Source organism: Amblyomma maculatum, chromosome 6, assembly GCF_055883805.1.
Source record: "Amblyomma maculatum isolate TAMU_Amacu chromosome 6, ASM5588380v1, whole genome shotgun sequence".
Taxonomy (NCBI): domain Eukaryota; kingdom Metazoa; phylum Arthropoda; class Arachnida; order Ixodida; family Ixodidae; genus Amblyomma; species Amblyomma maculatum.
Window position 1 is genome coordinate 155,307,060 of NC_139349.1, and position 21,991 is coordinate 155,329,050.

The window sequence follows — 21,991 nt, forward strand, 5'->3', positions numbered from 1 at the left end:
TCGAAATTCCCGGAGCTCTGCACTACGACGTCTCTCATAACCTGAGCAGCTTTGTGACGTCAAACCCCATAAATCCAAAACACAATTCCAGCCATGACATTGCTTTTTCTATTTTTGCAGAAACTGCATTGCGGATCTTCCAAAGTGAACGTTAGATACAAGAATAAATCATTTGTGGTAGGCCCCTTAGCGATCATACGCTCTCCGCAACAGCAATTAGAAGATGCGCTGGATATTCGGCTTGCTGGCTCTTTTTTCGTGACATGAATAACACAGGAAAATTCTAGCTTCTGCGGTTGTAATACCTTCGCCGCTAGAGATATAAACAAAAGTGTCATCGGAAGCCAAAATATACGCAACAATTATATAATAAAGCAGATATCCGTATCGCTACCACTGTCGGCAGTCAGCGCGGTGGCGGCCGCCATGCATGTGCATATGTTGAGATATATGTGAAAAGATATGTGAATTCTGCGTCATCACTGCACGGTTGTGAGCTGTCTCCGCGCCTAGCGCCACCAGAGAAGCAGCAAGAAAACCTTTCCGTTGGAACACAGGCCCACCTGTGTTGTGCTTTCCAAGTGACTAAAAACGACCACAAACGAGGAAAGTGCGTCTCCCATCACCCATGCACACTTTCGAGAAAGTCACAGTATGTACTAGACATGAGAACACATCTGTGCTTAGATGAAGGCAAAAGCATTCAGCCACCACTCCCCCCCCCCCCCACCCCCTCTTTATTAGATGTGTTATGAATCGTGAACTTAGGGTTGGCTTCTCCTTTCTCCATTACAACAACCTTGCCGCCATAAACCCTCCCCCCCCCCCCCCTCGCCCCCTCCACCAGCGCCACGGATTAAGATACCAATCTCCTCGAGCAGTTCGATGTCGTCCGCAAACCATGTAAAAGAGGCAACACAGGCGTGCGCTATCTTCTAAGTGTTGCACCGAAAGGAAGTCTAAAGAACAACGCCGACCTTCGGAAAGGGCAGAAAGGCTCTTCGTTGGCCCGGAATAAGAAACGTCACTTTGACGGAGCAAAATTTTCGCGAACTGGACCCTACACTAAACAAAGTAATTGCGACATGGAAAGGAGCGAAAACAGAAAAAAGCAGATAAAATACGTTGAAGTATCCAAGCTTTAAGTATTATATAATCAATTCAAAACCAGAAAAAGCAGATGTGAAAACGACCGAGCAGCATAGCGGATCCACGCCGCATTCTAATCCCCGGCTGTAGCATCTACATGATTTCTCGTTCAGTGAGACGAAGAATATAACCACCAAAGCCTATTTTGACGACGTCCTTGTGACACCAAAAACTTCGAAAAGCATGGGAGGGGCCTTCAAAAGTTCCGACCATTGGCCGAGGCTACAACAAGGAAAACCTCCAGATATATTGTTACGGACGAGGAAGAAGCGGGAAGTGATGCGTGCGGACAGAAGTGCTCGAGCTAGGCGCGCCGCTATTCATTAACAATCCCCACATGATCATGGGCCAACATTTTCATAGGGCAACATTAGTTGGAGGTGCTGATCATCACTCCTCATCCTGGCCCGGAGCTTCAGCGCCTCGTGTCTTGCGCCGTCGGCAGAAGGTCTACAACGAATGGCTGGTCCCCAGCCTGGCGGACCTGACGCGACCTATCCGTTCCACCGTCCCGTCCACCGCCCCGACTACACGACGCGACGAAGGAGAGACTGACCCGAGACGGCCACCCATACGACCACAAGACAGAACGAGAGAGCTAATTGATCATATGACCCCAGTGACCCTACGATCACAAGACAGAACGAGAGAGCTAATTGATCATATGACCCCAGTGACCCGACATGCCGACTAAAGACCCCAACGACACAAGACGCCACCATACATAAGCAGATCACCCTTTCGCATGTCATGTGGTGCGTGCCTGGGCCTCGGTCATCGGATGTTGGCGACCTGTGGGCCGAAAGCGTCCTGGACTATGGATTAATCGGGGAATCGTGGCGGCAAGCCGTTGTCTTCTTCCTTCTTCCTTTTTACAGGGGTAGGAGTGCTGCTCCATTCTGCTCCAAACTGGTTTCCTTGCCCCATCCTGCTCCTATAGGCGATATTGCTCCAAAACTGCTCCAAACGCTGTTTACCTCGGCGCTTTGCCATCAAATTTTGCCGAGTTTTTATCGCATAGTGGTCCATTAATGGTACTGCCTACAAAAAATAGGACCCAATCTGTTCGCAAGTAAAGTTAAAACGGGACACAATGGAGGGAATTATGAAAAAAAAAAAAAGATCTGTGCACATGACGTATCATTTTCTCCCAGTCTTTCAAATCACTTGTGGTGAGCGAAATTAGAGAAGTGGTGAGCATGTACCGTAAAGAACTACGAACTATTGGGAATTTGTCTTGCTGCCAAGAACTACATAAGATATTTCTAATGGTTCTGCTGTGAAAATAAGCAGCCAGGTAGGTAATTAATCGTACAGCCTCTTTGTCAATAACAAGGTCGTCAAGCCAACACAGGCATACTTGACGCGTTATGAGGGAACATCACAAAGGTGCCTCTCACTAGAAATGTTCGCAATAGTGTTGGTCACCCATAAGGGTCTATATCGCGAACTTGTTGAAATTAAGGAAGCCCCAGTAGCTCAAAAGATAATGTGAGGAACCGGGAGGCAGTGAAGTAAAGAATGTGAAGGAGGAAAAAAAGGCTATCCTTCCAATGCTGCCTACCCTCCTTGGAGGAACTATACTGACCAGGGCCTTCAAATTTATCAGCACAGGCATAGACAAAAAAAAAAAGGATATAAACAAGCAAAATATGCTGCTGATCGATCTTAACTTTAAACCGGTTGAGCGACTCAAAGTGGTAGGTTCCCCCTTTGACTCAGTAAGATTTCCAGTTATGAAATGTGAAAGCAAGCATTCAGTTTTCTGCTGTTCCAAGTTCTCATGTCAGCTGGGGTTATATATATATATATATATATATATATATATATATATATATATATATATATATATATATATATATATATATATATATATATATAATATATATATATATATATATATATATATATATATATATATATATATATATATATATATATATATATATATATATATATATATAAATATATATATATATATATATATATATATATATATATATATATATATATATATATATATATATATATATATATATATATATATATATATATATATATATATATATATACATATATGTATAAGATGAGGTAGGGGCGCACGCACAAACGAAAACAAAGGTTTATTTCCGACGTTTCGGCCGAGGCCGGGCCCCGGCCGAAACGTCGGAAATAAACCTTTGTTTTCGTTTGTGCGCCCCTACCTCATCTTATACATATTTCTGGATCCTGGAAGACTTTTATGAAACAATATATATATATATATATATATATATATATATATATATATATATATATATATATATATATATATATATATATATATATATATATATATATATATATATTGGTTGTTTATCCAGTCTTGTTAGTGATGCATGCGTAGTTAGCAGAGCATTGAGCTAAAATAAACCAAAATGATTTTGTGTATGTCAGGAACAGAAAATTGCACTTATTGAAAGCATTCGATCGTAAACACTGCTCTAAAACATAATATGCTCCAAAACTCTTGTTTTATTGCTCCAAAGATTCTTCAAAACAGCCCATATTCCTGCTCCCTGAGCTGCTCCAAAATGCTCAAGCCTGCTTCCACCCCTGACTTCAATCTTCACCATCCAGTCACGCCCATCGTCATGCCATGGATCTCATCGACATCGACAAACTTCATTGTTTACGATCACTCGGTGGCCTCGGGTAACGTTACGGATGAGGAAGAAGCGGGCAGTGGTGCAGGCAGGAGCGCTCACGCTAGGCCCGGCGCGATTACTTAAAAATCATCTCACGGTAATTCGTGATCTTTTCTCTGTTCTCTCTGTCCATCGGCTTGCCGCCCCGTAACAATATGTTTGGTTTCCATATATGTGCCGTATACTTTGAAATCAAACTTTCGCATATATAGGACTGCTCCATATTGGGCAGAAGTAGCAGCCGCAGAATTTATCTCGCATATTTCTAAAGACAGATAGCCACTGGCAGTGGACGCAGCAACGCACATACACCGCCATGATAACCAAGTGGAAGTTGATTACGGCAACCGTGCCTCGTTATTTTAGTTCAACTCAGCCTTTGATGGTTTCAGTGGAAGCCAGCTTCTATGAATGACACAAGCCTAACAACAAGAAGCACCTCATAGCTACTATTTACCAGCTTGCAGAAGCTAAGAATTAGTAGCCATCGTTCTTGCATGCTAAAAAATTCACTGCTACCTTCGCACGAAAAGACACTGTCTAGCCGGATCAGAAGCCAATTATTTCCTTGCGGAACAAGCATCTGAACCAAATTTTACAAGAAGGCAACCAGAAAGTATGAGCACCTCCCCAATGTTGTCAAGCGAGTCAATAAAAGTAGAAGCTGCTGATCATACCGTATACACTTGTTTCATGTTTTGCTGAAGAGACACCAAAACGTCTCGGCGACACGTTGAACAGACTTCAAGATGCCCGACTTTTCAAAAAGCGGCTAAATGCTTGAAATAATCTTGCCCTTTCACAATTACACAGCAAAGTAAAGTCATAGTAACAAATGAGCGGCGACCACAACCAAAGCGTGTGCTATACGTCAAGCACTATATGGTTATACAAACAGCATGGCACGAATACTTGGGGCAACCGGTGCACGGAAGAGTGACAAGCTATACGATATATATATGCCGTCTTATCAAGCCTCTTCAGATAGGGTCAATTTTCAATGATTGGAAGATTGGAAAGTTAATTCTTCGGCGTATGAATCTGGAAATAAACATTGCCGTGATAACTTTCGACCTATATGGGTCGCTATTACTCCGTCCTGAAACATGTCGTTTATTCTCTTCGTTTCTATACAATCTTTTACTTTTCACTGTTGAACCCCAGCCCTATTTTCGTAAGAAATTTTCGTTAAAATTACTGCATCCGTGATCATAAGTTTCAAGGCCGGACACTGTCTACTTGGACGAAAAGTCCAAGCGGTTCACGAGCTATCTCACGTGATTCTTTTTCTTCAGTTACGTAGATTCTATATGCAATTTTTTTCGACATTATTGGGATGCCACTGGCAAGTACCATGTTAATTGCTTCCTTAATGTGTTTCTTTTTGTGTCACCTATTGTTCTTACGTTCAGCTACGTCGATTAGCGGGTCCGCAATAGCCCCGAAAACTTTCATAATGTGTCCTTCAAGCTTGTCTCAGAGTTTGTTCTCATGTATGTGTAATTGGCCCTAACCAGTTTCAGCTATGGGCCAAAAAAGATTTAAGTGCATGTGATGCGCCATTAACTGAAAGGTACTTGCACGGCTAAACTGCTTTCCTGGAAACCTTTCACTGTTCGTATGAGCGAGCAACATTAACTGGCCTTCTCCGTCTGTCCTCGCTCGCGAGCTTCAAGCTAGCGGCGGTCTTGGGCCTCACCACTTTGTGATCTGCCGAGAGATTTCTTTCATAAGCTTGCATTTTTATGAAGTATACACCATGTATCTGAGGCTGATACAGCATAATGACTACACGAATAAAATTATTTGAGGAACATTTTAATTACCGGTTTTAATAGTGAATATCATATTGCGAAATCGAAGGCAGTAAACATTAAATGTGAGCCCGGCTTATATAGTTTTTTTTTTTTTTTTTTTTTTAATATGCAGTGGTAGTTCTAAATAAGGAATGTCAAACATGAGCATTTGTAAGCTCGCTGGATTGAATTTTACGCATTGCGCAAATATATATAAATATTGCGTCGTTAAGCGTGCTGATATATCTTCAAAGCAATGTGCTTCCTCTACATAATCAAATGCACAAACTAAGTACGTGTTTGGTGCAAAATAACCATGAGAGACGTCATTGTTTTATTTTGTGATACAGGCGAGCGAACTAAACGACTTTAAAATATGCATATTTATATTCAGTATTGTGAAACCCACTGTCGATAAAAAACGAATTAAATACGGAGCTCACTTTTGTTGCTTATGGCTTCAATCTCGCAATACATTGGCCTTTAGTACCAAATTTATAGTTTTGATTAGTTAATTCTATTTATATATTTGTTTAATCATGAAGCTTTATAATGAAGATGATGCCAGTCTTGCTGCAACACTAAACTACAGCAACCACAAAGAATTAAGTGTATCGCATAGTTTTTAGAATACTACTTCGTAAACGATTAAAATGTCACCATGCATATGACTGACCGCTTAACATATCTTCTTCAGTTAATCTTTCTGCTGATGACTCCGTAATTTAACACGCATTTATGGATAACGATGCCGCTTGCGTTTTGGTTTGGCTTTACACTGCCGACAAGGAACTAAATATGAAAGAGTGCAAGAAAGCTATAGTGGGCACTTGTCGTCTATCAAATACAACTTTTGCTCATCACAGTAATGCTTGTCTTGAAAGCCTACTGATATATGAGTGCTTGACAGTTTGGGTTTTTTCGACCTGTCATGTAGAACTGACGTTGACTGTATAATATATAGCGCATATGTGCTTCGGCATTCACTCGTTATTTATCCAGATGATCACGCAGAACCACACTCCCCGCTTCATCTTTTCTAAATACCACCCATAATGCCATGAAATCAAGTTTGTTCCTGTAGCGCCTTTTTATCATTGCAGGCCAGTATCTTTCCATCAAATTTATCCCATGTAAGTAAAATTATAGTATATATATATAGATGGTTCAATCACCGTCATCATGTCATCGATGGTATTCCAGGTAATGTTGCATTTTGAAAAACACTAACGTTTATTTCTGATTGTATGCTTGTTCCTGACATATATTGCTTTTTTCTCTTTGGAATTTTGATTACGTCACCGCTCCACCCCTAGAAGTAATTGTCTCCTTGTGTGTTTGCGCTTGTTTGTATATGCATGTGTACTTTTGTTTTCCTTTCTTTTGTTGCTGCTGCTTTTGAAAACGAACCTTTGATACACAACGACTCCCCTCTGCAATGCCCTAGAGTCTTGGTATCCATTCATTGTATACGTTAAAACCCCCTACGCCACGTTCTGTTATTGAACGTTTGCGCTACAGACGACGGAGACGGCGGCTGGGTGGCCCCAAGTACGGTAACTGACACTTGAGCGGAACAGCATGTTCGGGTAGCCAGCGATTAAAATATTTTTGTATTGTGATTCTACTTGCAGACGTGGCTACCCTTTTTTTTTCTCCGCGTGGTCGTGATCCGTCAGTAAAAGCACGGAGAGCGCCTGTGCATGGTCTGCCCATTCGTGCACAGGCAAACATGACACGACCAGCCGTTTATCAGGCTCTTCTAGAGGCACCTGCAGCGAAGAGTGTTACCTGGATTGTTGACCCACTCCTGGAGCGCCTTCTGCAGCCTTCTAACGTGAAGAGGTTTGCTGGCCATGCCCACTAGGGCCATGATCTCGAGGAACTCTTCTTCGCCCGCCTCGCACAACTGCTGCACATCATCGCCTCCTGCACCAATTTCACAGCTCAGTGCATGCGAAGGAGAAGCATATGCGTGGAAGACGTGCCCCCCTTTTAACTTTTTTTTTTTTATCAATATCAAGTGTTGCATCGCTAACTGCAACACGTTAAACGCTTCTGTCAGCTTTGCAGGTTGCTCGTTCGTGCAGCAATTCAACACGTGGCGTGGTAATTAATGGCCCCTTTTCGATAATAGCTTGTTAAAATAGAAGACTTGGTTCAATAATCATAATTAATTGAATATCGCAATCCGTTGTCACAACTAGGAGTCAGGTCACGCAACATACGCAGCAGTACGTGGTTCACACCAATTTTGTTTATTTGGGGTAAACGACCGTTCTAAACTAGAAGTGGCGGCAAATTTATTTTTGGCCAACTTATTTTAGAAAAGATGCTGCACAGGAAGAATTGCGATGTATGATCCTTATTTGGCTTTATTTCACACCAGACGATACGGATCTTAAATTACTTGGACTGAACCTGACAAGTACCACGAATTAGCAAGCACTGCAGACGAGGAAAGCATCTTATACACTATATTAAGCAGTTCAACGCTTGATATTGCTAAATAGTTGGGCGGCTGTACATGCAAATATCCAGAATGAACCCTCTGCCTAAATTCAATGATTGTACACACAATTAGGACAAACAAGTAGTTATAACCTCTGATCTGGTAATGTCAATATGACATATTTCAAATTTTGCGCCGAAATGAGCACACTCTTTTCGTTCATATATCCAGCTGCCCAGAACAGCGCAATTTTTCGACTTCCGGAACACAGCGCGAACACATGTGTGGAGACCAGTTACGCAGCTTCACTGCAATGCAAGGCCCTCTCGGCTGTCTGTCGAACTACAGGCTGTGCTGATCAAGTGGCGTGTGCGACTATTCAATCTCAAGCATTATAACCTGGCTTCAAAGAAATCGGATCTCGTTGTCAGTGTGCACTGAACAATACTAGTAACGGTTCCTGCTGTCCGGATCACCCCACTCATGCTTTCGTTCGATGATTTTTCCTAAGACGCAGTAACTAACATGTAAGATAAATGTTGAATTAAAGTTGCATTATACATTTGGTTTTAAAAAGTATATATTGACATGTATTTGCCCTTAAATGTAAGGGTTTACTTTGAAACATTTATCGCGAAATAAAGCTATATATACGGGGAAGAGAGTAAGGGCAAATCGGCTCACACTGACAAAGCTTTGTCCACGACGCTAGTTACGTCGGTTAAAGGGACGCGAGTGGTAGGTAGCGAGAGAGAAATGCAAAACAAGGGGTTCATTAAAAGACAGCGTTATGAAAAATGTTAACAAAAAAGGCTAGAAGAAGAAAACGGTAAAATACTTACACCATACACATAAAAGCAAAGATGCACTTTGAGGGGTAAAGTGGAGATATACGTTCTCGAGCAAATATACGCATGAGCGGTTTTGCACACAGTTCATGCAGCATGCATGCTAAATTCTCCATCAGTCTCTGGACAAGACAACCGCCACAACTGCATTAGAAGGAGAGAGTGACAAGGTTCGCTTTGTCATTTCGTTCTTTTTCCTCATTGTCCTGGCTTAATATTTAAGACCTCAGGGAGGCGGTGCAGCGCTTAAACTTTGTCTCCGTTGCGAGCCGTCCTTGATGCGTCGTTTACGCACGATTAAAACGCATCAACTCACATAAATTTGAGCTGCATACGGGCTGGACAGAGATTTCAGCGTATATATATATATATATATATATATATATATATATATATATATATATATATATATATATATATATATATATATATATATATATATATATATATATATATATATATATATATATACAAGTGAAAAATTGCTTCATACCGTTTCCAAGTTTATTTGTAGTCGACGTTTCGGCAGGAGCCCTGCCTTTCTCAAGACTGAGGGTACATGATTCTTGTTCGTCTATATATATATATATATATATATATATATATTTCGCTAGCCACAAACTCTTCTGCCCAGAAGGCAAATCTACTGCAAGAGTGAAGCCTTGTCCTTCAATGATTCATAATCATTGCTCCTGACATGCAGTGGGGCAAAGCGGGGTATTTAATGAATATTTAACAAAACCAAATAATTGCTTGCGTCTCTAAGGGCATAGCGTTTAAATCGAGAAACGAATTGGTATACTTAAAGAGACGAAATATTTCGCGAGTAAGAAACTGTGCACACCAAAAGAACTTATTCTTAACCCCCGACAGCGTCGTTTGGTAGATTCCTGGAACAAAAAGCATCGTAAAAAGCTCAAATTTTCACTCATTCACAGCAATATGTTGGGGAAGTGGCATAGTGCACTGTCGTCGCACAGTTGTCGGCCATTTCACCCAAAGCGAAACAAAGCATGACAGCCCGCACACGACCAACTCCGAACGAAATTTGTTTGTGACCCACCTTGACAAATGAAGGTATCGTAGTAAGAGAGGAGGTTGGCTCGCTGGAGGACCCTGTACAACTGTAGCTCTGATTCATTGGTGGGTTGCGACGTCATCGCGACTGCGAAGAAAAGAACAAGAATACAAAGGAATGAGCACCACCGAACAATGCAATGTTTCCTGCATACGTTCGTGTGCATGCAAACGTGATTTGTAGCACACAAACAATTTCATATAAGCAGAAAATGACGTCCTCGATTAAATAAATCACAATTAATGCGGTACTTCATTATATGGAGCGTCACCAATGAGAGACCAGCAATAATGTTTTGTGCACCAGCGAGCAGTTTCAGAAGCGGTCGATCTCGTTCGCGAATGCCATACCAATAACCTTTTCATAAGTGCACCATGCTTTACTAACTTTAATGCCATATAAATTTCCATGAAAGCAAATATTGAATTATATTTTTCAGACCATGTTAGTATATAAAATAACGCTAAAATTACAGATTTATCAGGATAAAAACTGTTCAGGTTACCAAAGTTTACCTTTACCATTGAAATGAGATAACATCGTGTACATTGCTTTTTCAAATTCGTTCGAAAACATCGGAGTTAAAGACGCTGCCTTAGCTATGACTTCCAAAATCACTGCCTATGATTTCCCAAAACATTCAGGGGTGGAAGCAGGCTCTAGCCTTTTAGAGCAGACACGGGAGCAGCAAAAGCCTTGAAGAGCAGCAAAAGTCCATTTTAGGATCATGTTGGGGCAATTTATAGACCTTTTTGGAGCATTTTGGACCAGGCTGATGGCGTTAAATGCTACTAAGCGCATTTTCGCCTCACACCCAAAGAAAGCTCTATTTAATTTGACCTCCAATAAAGCAGAAAACATGTTCAAATTAGCCTCAAATTCGAATTATTGAGTGGAATCGAAATAAAGGCCGAAAACTGTCTGTGTTGCCGTAATTTTACCCGCATGACAGCTGTCTGAATTTGAGATGAAAAAAAACCGACAATAATTTTTAGTTTTGTCAAGCTCTTTGCTTTGCGTTCGTAGACTGCCGCGAAGGTCGAAGGATAGCTTCAAAATCCTAAAAGCCCCCCTCCTCGGTTGTATTGATACCTCTGCACAAAACGGCCCCTTCGCGTTTTGAGAATGCTTCTCCGCAGAGTCACATGGTGCAGTGCGGTGAAACTGCGCGTGACCAGCTGGAAGCAGAATGTGGACGCATGCGCGGGTCATATGCGTTAGAACAGCGTGACGCCATCGCAAATAAATAAATAAATAAAAATTAAGAGCACCGCAGATTCTGCATTCGAGTAATGCGAAAGCACGGATGCTGCTGTTGTTTGCTTCTGGTTGCTTAATTCACTTCTTGTTTACCCATTTTAGTCTTTGGTACTTTAAAATTGCGCGCCAATCCCTTCCTATGCCTTTTTTCGGCTATACTTCAGAAAAAGGCTTAGGAACGGACAGAAATCTGTGAACATAGCGAAGTAATTCTTTCGCATTAATAAAGGAACAGTGACGCCACGAAGAGCTTCCAACTGGCGACAACTTTTGACGACTGGTCGCGTCAACAGACTATGATCGCTTTATTTGTTTTGTATGCATTGCGAGGGGCTGACTCAAAGCCATAGACCTTTTAAAATGGGGCTCACCGAGCAGTGAAAGCGAAATTAATAATACCAAGAAGAAAATAATGATCAAACAGCAATGAAAACGATGGAGGCAAATATATGTTTCGCCTAGGAGAGTTAACATTGTGATGAAATGTAGGATCTGATAGTGTCATGGCATAATAAACACCATTAGACCAATGGAGCTTAGTTTGTATACGAGGACGCGTGAAACACACGGCTTTGTCGCATCCAGGCACCCGAAGCTTGGTCAGAGATGGTATGGGCGCATGTATTGCAGTCAATGTGTACCTATGTGCACACTATGTGAACACTTGAAGAAAAAGCCAAGGTCCCGCGACTTGCCTTCTATAGTGTCCAAAAAGCGGGTAGTCGACTCCCAAAGCGCGCAACAAAGCTCTGTAATCGTCTCGGGAAGCACGCAAACAGACCGCGCGACACATGGAATTCTTCACAGATGATTTGTTGGATAGGTATGCGAAGAGGTGCACGCACTAATAATTTTTACACCCTTATCCCCATTCGAGGGATGAAGCCGTAATTGCATCATGGTGGGACGTCTGCATTGCATGAATGTATTACATTTGGCAGCACCATGCTGCAGTATTTCACTTGAGTCCAATGGTGTGCTTTAGGAGGTGTAACCGGCTCTTCGGAGTTGAATGTATACCTGAACCTCTGATCTTTGAGCGTCTGCCAATTTAACAGCGATGCTCTGCCAAGCCCGCCATTGAGATAGGAGTATATCTAATCCCTATATCTGAATCCAGCCTTCCAAGCTCCATGGATTCCGATTAGAAAGAGCTGCACCTGTACAACGCAAGCACACGTTCGTATACGGCGTGCATGGCTAAAGGAGCATTTTATAATCTATGTCTCTCCTGGAAACCAGTCCGACGCAAGTCACGGTCCTCCTCATGGACGCGTACGCCTTTGTCAGGGAGAAGATAGCAACCACGTCAATGTTATCTACCATCCTAATTTTAGTCACGTCAAACTTCGACAACTTTTTTGCGCCTTATTTCCTTTTTCCCTGTACAAGATAGCCGACCGGAACGTTTCTTGGTTAACTGCTTTGCATTTCCTCTGAATGCCTCTCTCTTTCTCCCATAACGTGTTGGGCCTCAGCCAAGCGAGATCCATTCCACACACCTTTTAAGGCGAAAGCCTTTATTACCTCATCATTGTCGTCAGCAAAAGTGCTGCGGCTCTGATTGGTCGAGAGGGGATGACGTCATGGAGGTCTGGGCCAATCACAGAGCCCCACCACAGTATGTGCGAATGCGTGCCTTATGCGGCCATATGCCAATCAATGATCAATTAATGATTAATTATTTTTTATTAATTGCTAATTATCATTATTTACTCTATCCTAAATAATTACTAACTAATGAGTCATTCATTATAATTACGAATTCGTAACATTTGTGTAAATAATTATTTAGTCATTCATGCCGCAGAATGCAGCACTCAGGCTTTCGCCTTTCATCACTTAAGTCGCCAAACTGTCCTCGAATTTTTTCCATCTCTATATGCGACAGGTCTAAATCCATATAATGGAAGCATCATTCTGATGTTTTGGTATAGGACCAGGCTCTGGGACAAGCCAACATAGCATATACGGTAGCATGATCCTGCATATGCGGGTCACTATCATTTGCCAAGCACGCGCAGCTTTTTGCTCCATCTGCGGCATAAAACGCAAACCAGCGTCTAAATGAATACTCAAATAGCGAAAACCAGACACCCCCGCAATGATCTGATTGTTGGGAGAGTAAGAACACTTAATGGGATAGAAGAACTTGTGCGTAAACGAATCATACCTTTGTACATTTGCGTTCAAGTTGAACTTTTTTAACTAACTGTATACGTGCACAAAGTTCGCATCCTCCTAGATTAAGCTGCACTCATAAGGGGAGCGGATTGAGCACAATATCTTGAAGTTGATAGCATACCGAGACATGCGAAGGTGAGCACCAACTTTGTAAAGATCATTGATACAATGGAGCGATTAAGTAGTAAAAGTCTCGAGTTGGATTCCTGGGAACCCGTGAGTGAGAACCTCTTGAGTGAGAACCTCTCGAGTGAGAACCTCTCTGTGCTCATTAACCCTTAGAGGTAATGAGCAGTTCCTTCCTGAGTTGCTGAGCAATTCCTTGGCTTTTTTTAACTATGATATCTGCATTATAGATATGGTAGTCAAAAAACCCAAGGAATTTCATACAAATCTGCGCAATGACCCATTAGTCAGGACGGCAATGTGAGAGGCAGTGATGCAGACCAATCGGGCATGCAATTATAGCGAAAGACCGGAGTAAAGAACCAATAAGGATGTTATATTAACAATCTGTACGTAAATAACTCCTTAGGAGCATGCAATGCAAACGGGAAAAACACCTAGTAAGGATTAAATGACTTATATGTCGAAGAACTGTGGATAGTTTGCGCGCAAAATGACTCCTTATAAGAAATGCTTGATGATCCCGAGATTAACAGAATCTTGGGAGAGATCCTTGTTCATAAGAAACCGGACGGAAAAGACCATAAAAGTTACAGACCGTTGATGCTATAGTTGTTGCTTGCAAGGTATTTACTAAAGTAATCACTAATAAAAGCTTCAAAGCCTTATTAATTCAAGCAACTAAAAAAGGAAACAGGGAGGCTTCTAACAGCTCTAGACAATACGCAATATCCCAACTGTCAACAGTTGATAGAGACATGAGCAGATTATAAGCAACTCCATCATATAGCCTCCTGAAATTACGAGAATACATTTGATACAGTCGAAACATCAGCAATTATACACTGGAAGATATCGATAATAGTTCATAAACACAACGGTAAAATCCCAATAAACAAGGGTGTCAAACAAGGAGACAAGATCCCTCCAATAATATTTACCTTCTGTTTGCTGTTTAAAGACCTCGATTGGTGATGGTGGTGGAAAAGGGTAGTGGTAGATAAGGGGAGTGACAATGCCTAGAAAAGTAACTCGGAAGAAGGATCACACTGGCATTGTCAATAGCTTACACATGCAATTCAGAACGTTCGATTTAAATATATAATATCTAGAAACCTAACGTATAGCCTTCAAAAGCCTGGGAAGAGAGCAACAGTTTACGATAGGAAGCCATGTACATATATGCATATATGCTATATAGAAGCTGAATGAGTCGTGCGCACGGACTACTACGCCTACGACGACGTGACACCAGGGTTAAGTATAAGATCACTTCGAAACCTGGATCATGCTATGACGAGTACGCAAACGTGCTTAACACCGGCACAAAATAAAATGCAGTATGGCTGATTACTCGCAACATTAATAAGCGTTGTGACGCTTAAACGGCTGTTTCAGCGAGGTTTAACGAACATTTTAAAAGTCCAGCTTTTTTTTGTTATCGAGATCGCTTCATCAATGTTGCAATCGCATGTTATTGACTGACATGAAAAAATGGCGAACCACACTACTAATTAGGTGATTAACCGAATTCTAACCATTTGTTTTTAAATGATTACTATATAATTAGGGCTATGGAATGAAGTCGGAGATTTGCAGCCGGCCGTCTGTATCACTTATTAAAATTTTGAAAACGCGACTTCTCTCGGTTGCGCAGTTCAATGAATTTCGTTCACAGCGCGCTCTGTTCGACAAGCGCTCCTCTTCTGCGGGCCGCTAAGCGACGTGAATCATTACACGTGTGTGCGTGGCGCACATTCGACGTGCATCTCTCCTGTGCTTTCTGGAGCAGAGATTGAAGGCGCTCCGCATGCAGTGCAGGTTTTTCGAAAATGGTAGACGGTGGACACAATTAGTTGAGCCTAGCACCGAGAGCGGCCGCGATTTCATAATTTTACTTTAAATTTATGGCAAGCTCAGAACGATTGAAATGGGCGAAGAAGGGCACTGAAGTGTGGGAAGTGATTATAAACGTCTAAAGATGTAGGCCCTATTCATGAGAGGAATGCCGGAAATGCAAGATTAAAAGACATAATTAAACAACGAGCGTTAATAGCAGCTTGTATATAGAGAAAGCAGCACAGAAACGCTCCAGGGCAAGGTGAGATTATGATTAGGTATACCTTATAAGTACGAAAGCAAGAGAATTAAAAGTAACAAACCGCTGGTATAAGGAAAGATGAAGCCACGAAACTGGTGGAATAAGGGAATTATTTCTTGGAAGGCATCGAAAAATGACAGGTGGCTTCAAAAAAAAAAAAAAAAAACGACAAGCAAGGAAGGCGCAGCTATTTCACGAGAAAATAGAACAAAAATGAGAATCGTATGGTAAAAAAAAAAAAAAAAAAAAAAAAAAAAAAAACTGAATGTACAGGCCCATCTCCGAAGTAAAATAATGTACAGGCCCATCTCCGAAGTAAAATAAAGCATTCTATTGATCTCTAGCTGGCTGATATCCAGTATACAAATAAAGGCGGATCAAGATATTCTGGAATCATATAATCTGGCTAGGTAAAAAGAAGAGAAATCAGGAACTAATTCTAGGCACCGAGGGAAAATGTTTAGAGAGAGACGACACTTTAAACTATATTGCGTCAATTAGGAGTGATGATAGGGTAATCTCCACACATGCAGCATAGGAAAACGAGATAGAAAGCAGTTTATAATTTACCAATCTGAACTGGAAAAATGCGGATGAAAATAGTCATTAATGCAAGGATCCACTAAATTCTAGTCAATCTGAATAATGCACATGGTTCAAAATCAAGTGAGTGCTGTTAAAAGGTTTGGAAACCGTCATAGCGAATAAGCAAAATCTTGACAGCTGGCGGCAATTAAAGTAGAATGAATTGGATTTATAAAGGGAAAGGAGATAAGTTACAAATTAAATCCTATAGACCGATTGCGGTTTGGTTTGGTTTGTGGAGTTTAACGTCCCAAAGCGACTCAGAATATGAGAAACGCCGTAGTGGAGGACTCCAGAAATTTCGACCATCTTATGCTCTTTAACATGCCCTAATATCACACAGAACACAGGCGCCTTGTTTTTCGTCTGCTTCGAAAATGCGGCTACCGAGGCAGGGATTCAATCCCGCATCTTTGGCCATGCATAGTAGTCGAGCGCCGTATACCACTACGCCACCCTGTCGGGGCCGATTACGATAATATTTGTTATATACCGGTTGGCAATGCAGGAAGTGAAATTTAAAGAAATGCAGTCATGGGTAGATGGTAATATGATACTCGGAGATCATCAGAACGGGTTTAGAAATGGTAGAAGCATTTCGTGCTTACTCAATGCTACCGATATTGTACTGTTAGCAGATAGCCAGGAAGACCTGCAAAGTCTAGTTAATGCTTGTGGGGACGAAGGGGATACTCTAGGCTTCCGTTTTGGCGCAGTTAAGTCGGGTCTCGTAGTTTTCAATGGTTCAACCGATCAGGTGTTAAAATACAAGGCCATGAAGAGTGGCAGAATATAAATATCTGGAGTATAGATAAACGAAGGACTGGGATACAAGCAAAAGCAAGAACAGTGTGTTATCAAAAAAGGGCGAAGAGATGCCGGATAATGAAGCATAATGCATTGTGTGGAAACAACAGGTATCAGATTCTGAGGGGTATTTTGAAAGAAATTATGGTACCCGGGCTTACTTTCGGAAATGTAGTTTTGTGTCTAAATGCAGAGGTACAATCGAGATTAGAAATAAATCAGAAAGCTGTTGGATGGTTAGCACTCGGTGCCCACGGCAAAAGCACAAACTAGGAAGTGATATGGGCTGGTCATCTTTCGAAGCGTTTAAAGCTCAGAGTAAAATATTATACGCCTGAAGAAAATGGAGATAATAGTATTAAATGTCTATATCTAAAAAGCGTTGACTCAATATGGAGGAAAAGAACGATAGGAAATTAACTAGTAAGTAGGCATGACACAATGGGGGAGAAATTAAGAGCGTTAAACAGCATTTGAAAGACACCGAAGGTAAGAAATTGGATAAATTTCATGGAAAAGAAACAGAGTGTAGAAATATATTAAAAGTGGAAAAGGCAGATCAGAAAGAAATCTTTATTTGATCCCCACAGGCAATGCCCACTTTTTGAAGCTAGTTTTCGGTGCCTAAGAACACGCAGCTATAAAAATAAATGTAACCTAGAAGATGACACATGCGCAATGTGTGATAAATCCGTAGAAACAAATGAGCATCTTAGACTCGAATGCAATGGTATACATCCCGATATCGTCGCAGGCGCAGTCATTAACCCTGAGGCCTCGGAGTTTAGAGACCCCAGTGGTCGGGTGAATGAATCTGCGGTGCAAGTTAGCAAAATGTGATCAGAATATCGTCAGCCGGAAAGCTGAAAAAAATATAATAAATAAAATGACGAAATAGCTGAGGGGGTTATAACAGCATTCAAGACATGAGAAAAAAAAGCCCAGCATTGTAAAAAACGCCACCACCAGATTTCAAAAGGGATGCTCTTATTATCCACCCGGTACATCTATCCAATTAGTGCAGCTTTAAAAAGTTCTCAAGTATACTGCGCAGTCAAGTTCAGAAAGTGGCGCTCTAGACCACTCTCTCCAACAACAAAGTGGACCTCACCGTGCGACCATGTCGTATAATTTACTGTCCATAGCTAGCTCACGCGTGACAGAAGAGGAGAAAAGCGATCACAGCCTCGAAAAGTCAACGAAAGTTATAGTTTGACACAACCTCCAAAAAAGCTCCCGCCTTGCTTTACACGCGAAACCAGTTGGACTAAGAGTGAATTACTACGTGAGCATATTTTTCTTGATGCCGTCAATTGAATCATTCCAATGATTTCCTGTCACCGAAGTGTTGGCTTTCGGAACTCACACTGAGTATGCAAGTTTACAGCGGAACCGGTAGCTTCTGTCATTTTTCCACACAGCACAAACGATCGGCTCAATATGGAGTGTGTTCGTCCTGTGTATAGGGCCAAAAATTGTCAACAGCAACGCAGTCCAGATTTTGGGCCAGCGGTTTATGTTGCTTGGGTTGTAAATTAGCTAAACTTTCAAGGGCACGGATGTCGGCAGACGTGATCTTTAAAGTAAAACTCTATCCGACTTCGGCTTAAGCAGGCAAGCCCTGTGTTGTGTCTCTGGATGTTTGGAAGCCTTATTTATACGGACGGCGGCGGCCGCTGTTGCCAGCTCAACTAGTGGACCTTTGAACTACTCTGAACACTTTATCTAGATATGCCAAGGAAGGTGCCTCTCTAGCGCTCGATGATCAAGACACGAGAGAAATCGTCGCCAAGTACGCGCGGCACCATGCATGATCTCTTCCTCTCAGTGGTGCTGTGGATTTTTTTTTTCCACTGTAAATATTTCGATAGTGAGTATTCGCGGGACCATCGGTCTTTGTATGTTGAATATCGCTGACAAATGGTAATAACAAATAGGTCCTATCTGAAGTACTTATAGGTATTCATATGGCGTATAATCTTTAATCGGTCGTGCACATCCACGCTATTTGTGCCAAAGCTTCCAGATGATAGGGAACCTCGTCGAAACTTGCGTTAATCTCCTAATTGACAGCGCAAAAAACCGGGCGTATCTAACACTTGCACGGCAGCAACCAGAATTTGCCTCACTTATGCATGGTCCTCATATCGAAAATACCTAACCAGCATACAAAACATACAAAGGTATAGCTGCTCTTTTCATTACGCGCAACTGTATACAGTTTCCACTATACAGCATAACAAAGATCAAACTTGCTATTCGCCTCGAGCCATTAGATTTTCGTCGCTCCATCGCTCATTAATACTTATTTAATTAATATCTTTACGTCACCAGGCCATCTTCATTAAATTTGAAAGCCCCTTGGCTCCTTTCGTGCCGCATACATAAAAATTACAACACAAAACGCATACACTTTGGAATGATCTACCTGACAATATCGTGTACATCTGAAACCGCCAAACATTCCACGGTCAGCTACGGTAGAGTAACCTCTTTTGCCTTTGATCTGCAGTGCATTTTTCTTTCTTCGTTGTTATGGCATTCTGCTTTGGTTCCTTAGGCACTGCTCAAGGTTTTCCACTACTGATGCTTCTAATATAATTACAGCTTTCTTTTTTGTTACGTATTATCCACATATCTTGCATACATGCCACCTTGCACCTATGTGCAAGGGCCTTAAATTTTGTCATGCACGACAGTTTCTCGTTCATTTTTGCTTCGTATTCAATCTGTATTAACTAGTTTTTATTCTACATAGGTCGCTCTTTGTCCCTCTTACTCAATGCCCTACTGAGCCTTTTAACGTATTGTGAATAAATAAATAGTTTACATGCAATCGCAGCGTAGGGTAACATGTAAGGCTCTCTGTGAGTTAACTTGTATGTTATTTATAAGAAAGTTAAGAACATTCCGGTGAATTTATGATATATGCCAATTGTAGTAGCCTATTTTTAAAACTAACTTATTGCTGCTAATTAGGGGAGAAAATTAGTTATTAGAAAAGCTGCATACACGGACAAATACAAAGTGTTTAACTATAAATACTGCAAAAACAGACCCTGTGCTCTTTCTGCGAGAACAGCGTATCATTGACAGCGACCTGCATTTAAACCTTCACCCTGCAGATATAGTTTGATGTCTCAGTTAAAGGCTTTTGTGTAGTTTTTCAACAAGTGATATATAGAACGAGCATAATGAAACCGTTTTAGTGCACTTTCTAAAACAGTTGCGGTTTTGTGTAAGGTGCGTCCGCATCGCTCTGCCTGCGAAAACACCAAGCTGTTATGTGACAATTATTTGTTTCTTTCACAGCTAAGCTTCTGACATGCGGTGTGGCGTAGCACGAAAAAAAAAAAAAAGAAAACTTGCATGAACTGCAAAACAAAGCGGTGCGCCTTGCGATCCACAAATCATACAGCAGCTACACTGAACCTCTTTTCAAGGAATTAAATATTGCAACCTTGGCAGCTTTACACAACACATTATACGTTGTTAAAAGGTTTACGAGGTATCACCTAAACGGAACGGTACAGTGCATTTGAGGTCTGTGCGCGAAAGAACATATCCGTTCCTTCGGAATGCGCTCCCAATGGCATGGTCGAAGGACCTGTGCTACCCCTATAGGCACTACTTATCGTCAGCTATCTATATTGTCCTATAAACTTCCAACTCTATTGAATTGTCCTGAATTAGATACTGCATAACAGCTCCTAAATGGCCCAACTTTTGCTTGAACGATCAGCGTTGGATGTACATTCGCTGGTCATTCGTCATCTACAGAAACATTGATGTGCTACGCAGGCTCATCGTCTGCGAACTGTCATAATCAAATGTACTTGTTACGCTGTACGCACCGTAAGGGGCCGCTGACTTCTGTTTTACATGGTCCTCAGTATTCGCAAGAGTGAAATGAATTTCATACCTGACCTCTCTCACTATGGATAGCTTTACAAGGGAGTTATGGTACAGGTGTCGCTCAAGTCCGCACATGGTCTCGATCGAATTAGGGAAGAGCTCTACAGCGTTGCTGCTATGCGTGTAGAAACCGGCACGCCTTTCAAAACGACACGGGAACTCTCCCGACCACCCCTTCCCCACCAATCTCATTTTCAGTTTTTGCATTCACGAGTGACAGCATTCCAAGCAATGGATACGAAACAACTGCTCTTTGCCGTTTCACAGAGAGCGCGAACGCGAAGAAGAGAACAATGATTATTCCTCTTCGATCGAATAACTTTTCCGCTCACACGGGCATCAATTCAGAAGAAATCGTCACTGTCGCGAATGGCTAATGGTTTTAGGTAAACGGTGTCAGAACGAATGCCCGCTGTAACAAATGTAATGTGGATTCTTAAATGATCTGTTTGGCATCGACAGTAATAGGCCAGAAAAGGCGTATAGTCAGTTGGGCTGTACTGATGCAGCAGCCTATTAAAACACCTTAATATTGTGAAAGGTGTTGATATCGTGAAAACATTATAAGAGCAACAAAAAAAAAACACAAATCTACTTCAGTCATTCATAGGATGACCGCCATGTGGCTGCAGAATTTCATTTCTGGGCACCCCAGACGGATTTATTCCGGAGCTTCCCCTCTTTGTCCATTATAGCCGAAATGCAGCTATGACATGTACAGCACCAAAAAGAAATAACATAACTCAACATGTCGCAACGTAAAGTGACATAACGGAACAAAGCACGCTATCCGACTGTCGTGCGCCTGTCCCGAGTGAGAGGCCGGAAAGCACGTGCTGCCAAGGCGCCGCCGGTTGTGTCTCACCTGGGGCCTCTTGCGGGCGGACAGGGCGGCACGGAAGCTGAGCGTGACCATAACTACGCAAGCGCATTCAGCTCCTCGGGCGGACTACAACAGCGCTGCTGCGCGGTGGGCGAGGACAACAGCACAACACTCGTGAAC

General features: G+C 41.8%; 1 protein-coding gene across 1 annotated transcript in view; it reads right to left on the bottom strand.

Annotated features, from left to right (window-relative positions):
• Positions 1–21,991, bottom strand: part of nab (NGFI-A-binding protein homolog) — a 223,685-nt gene that overhangs the window by 167,721 nt on the left and 33,973 nt on the right. The window contains exons 2-3 of the mRNA XM_084608183.1: positions 9,996–10,097; positions 7,424–7,561 (exon numbers count right to left, since the gene is read on the bottom strand). Of these exons, the coding sequence (XP_084464309.1) occupies positions 7,424–7,561; positions 9,996–10,097 (240 nt within the window). The remainder of the gene's footprint in view (positions 1–7,423; positions 7,562–9,995; positions 10,098–21,991) is intronic.